Source organism: Amphimedon queenslandica, unplaced genomic scaffold (genome assembly GCF_000090795.2).
Source record: "Amphimedon queenslandica unplaced genomic scaffold, v1.1 AMPQUscaffold_13219, whole genome shotgun sequence".
Taxonomy (NCBI): Eukaryota; Metazoa; Porifera; class Demospongiae; order Haplosclerida; family Niphatidae; genus Amphimedon; species Amphimedon queenslandica.
In genome coordinates, this window is record NW_003546545.1 from 23,653 (window position 1) to 26,154 (window position 2,502).

At 36.1% G+C, this 2,502-nt stretch overlaps 1 protein-coding gene across 1 annotated transcript in view; it reads right to left on the reverse strand.

The window, feature by feature from the left end:
- Positions 1 to 2,502, reverse strand: part of LOC100634157 (deleted in malignant brain tumors 1 protein-like) — a gene marked incomplete at its 3' end in the record, with an annotated part of 34,929 nt that overhangs the window by 23,646 nt on the left and 8,781 nt on the right. The window contains exons 6-9 of the mRNA XM_020000027.1: positions 2,478 to 2,502; positions 2,258 to 2,425; positions 1,500 to 1,655; positions 1,300 to 1,455 (exon numbers count right to left, since the gene is read on the reverse strand). Coding sequence (XP_019855586.1) covers positions 1,300 to 1,455; positions 1,500 to 1,655; positions 2,258 to 2,425; positions 2,478 to 2,502 — 505 coding nt within the window. The remainder of the gene's footprint in view (positions 1 to 1,299; positions 1,456 to 1,499; positions 1,656 to 2,257; positions 2,426 to 2,477) is intronic.

A 2,502-nucleotide genomic window follows, 5' to 3' on the forward strand; every position in this document is an offset into this window, starting at 1 on the left:
CAAACTAAAGTAATAAAAAAGTCTAGTAACAGCACAAATGGATTCTACAAACTAACCATCACAAGATACTCCAGCATCCTCAGAGTGTCCACAGTTGTGAGTACTCGAGTGTGTGCAGTTTGTCAAAAACTCTTCTGTTCCTGTGCACTGAACATTATCCAGGAGGATACTACCAGTACCCTGACCAAAGTAGGCACTTGATCGAGCAGTTCCACCTGTCACAATATATCATTCATTGTCAAAAGGAATCAACTCACTTGTTCCCCAGCCTAGTTGTCTACACACTACTGCTGCATCAGGGGAGCCCCAGTAATCATCACAGACAGTGCCCCATGATCCACTATCACACACTTCCACTCTTCCTTCCCAATCATGTGAACCACCAACAAGACGGATCGATCCAGTAATGCAATCTGTAATAAATATTTTAATAACTTGTAATGCATGGGTGTGCCTGCAGTATTTGGTGATAATGATACTCAATTTTAAGTAAACATTGTTGCATTAATGTACTACAGACTAATCAGTAGTGGCTACAACAGTGTCTTACATAATTAATGCTATTAGAACAAGCACATTTATAAACAGGGTTTTTACAAAGAATGCCAAGTGAGTAAAAGAGCATGCATCATGAGCTGACAAGCACTACAATGTTACATGTACACGTACATGTATTTGGCTTTTGAAGCAACTTTCAAAACTTATGATAAATCTTATTGCATAACAAAATATGTAGAATATGTATCAAAAAATCATAAAAATGAAGAATTCCCTTATCCCGTATGCCGGGATATTTTCTCTAAATTTTAGTGAATCTTGCATTTGTAAGATTTTATAAAATAAAATTTTTGCAAATGGCTTGCAAACTGCACCATGTGGCAATGAAAATGCAGAATTTCACAATTTTTATTTTCACAACGGAGCAATAAACCGAGAAAATTGGGCTACTCAAAAAATTTCCCAGTGTACTATAGTCATTTTTGGCAAAATTTGGCTAACGACCCTGTAATATAGTACATGTACATGTAGGGACTTTGGTCCAGTTTTTGAGTAATTTTAATAATTCATTATAAAATTAATTTTATCAGAATCAGCTCAAACGTGCTAGATGACATAAGAATATGTACATTGTAATACATCTGAAAAAATTATAAAAATTAGGAATTCCTTCATAACCAATTTTTGTGAAATTTCTGTACCATGTACTACGAGGACTTTAGCCCAAATAACTTTTTAAATTTAAAAATCTAACTTTTACTTGGAATCAACTCAAAATTTACATACAGCATCATAACTTACAGGCACATCTGACTCCAGCATCTTCAGAGTGAGCACAGTTGTGATTTGTGATGTGTGTACAGTTTGTAAGGTAAGATTCACTTCCAACACACTGGACATCGTCCAACACAATTGATCCATTTCCTTGTCCAAAGTAGGCACTACCAAACGAAGTTCCTATGTTGGGACACTCACACTGTAACCTATAAACCTTTCCTTACCTGAACCATATCCCAGCTGTCTACATACAACTCCAGCATCAGTCGAATCCCAGTAGTCATCACAGACTGTACCCCATGCTCCACCACTGCATACCTCAACACGTCCCTCCAAACTGTTTGCACCACCAACAAGACGAATGGATCCATCATAGCAAGCTATGTATCACAAATTAAGAATCACCAATATACATGTACACATTATATACAGGGTTTCACACAAAGTGGGCTAATTAAGTAAGCTAAAGGGCATGCTTTGTGAGCTGACAAGCACTACAATAGACATGTCCTCTATGTCCTTGAATAAGGATCATGCTCAAATAAACACCCATCACTAATATCATATGCTAATATACATGTATTACAACTACAAAATTGCATGATACATTGTGCATGTAAATACAAGTATATGTAAATTATTAAAATGGAGAATTCTCTCTTAGTCATTTCAGCCAAAATTTGGCCAATGACCCTGTACTATAACAGGGACTTTGGCCTGATATTTAATACCTTTAAAAGCTTGTAATAAATCAATTTTGATTGGAACTAGCTCTAAACTTTACTAAAGCACACAAATATGTACATGTATTACATGTAAATGTACAATGTATTAGAAAAAACTCTTTCCCAGCAATTAAAAAAATAACTTATAAAAAATTATGGTATTTGTCAAATTTTGTAGCAACTTTAAAAATCCACTCACAAGAAGCTGCACAAGTACTATGCTAAATTCCTGTGGGAAACCCTGATCATACACTCACCTGGAGGTGTTGAACAAGTCACTCCAGCATCTTCTGAATGTCCACAGTTGTGATTTGAGGTGTGTGAGCAGTTTGCAAGAAATTGTTCAGTTCCATCACATGCAACATCATCCAATAATATTGATCCATTTCCCTGACCAAAGTATGCACTGCTGCGAGCTGTCCCACCTAAAATTAATCACAGGAAACTACTCACAACACATCATATTAGCTAACTCACTTGTTCCTAGACCAAGCTGTCTACA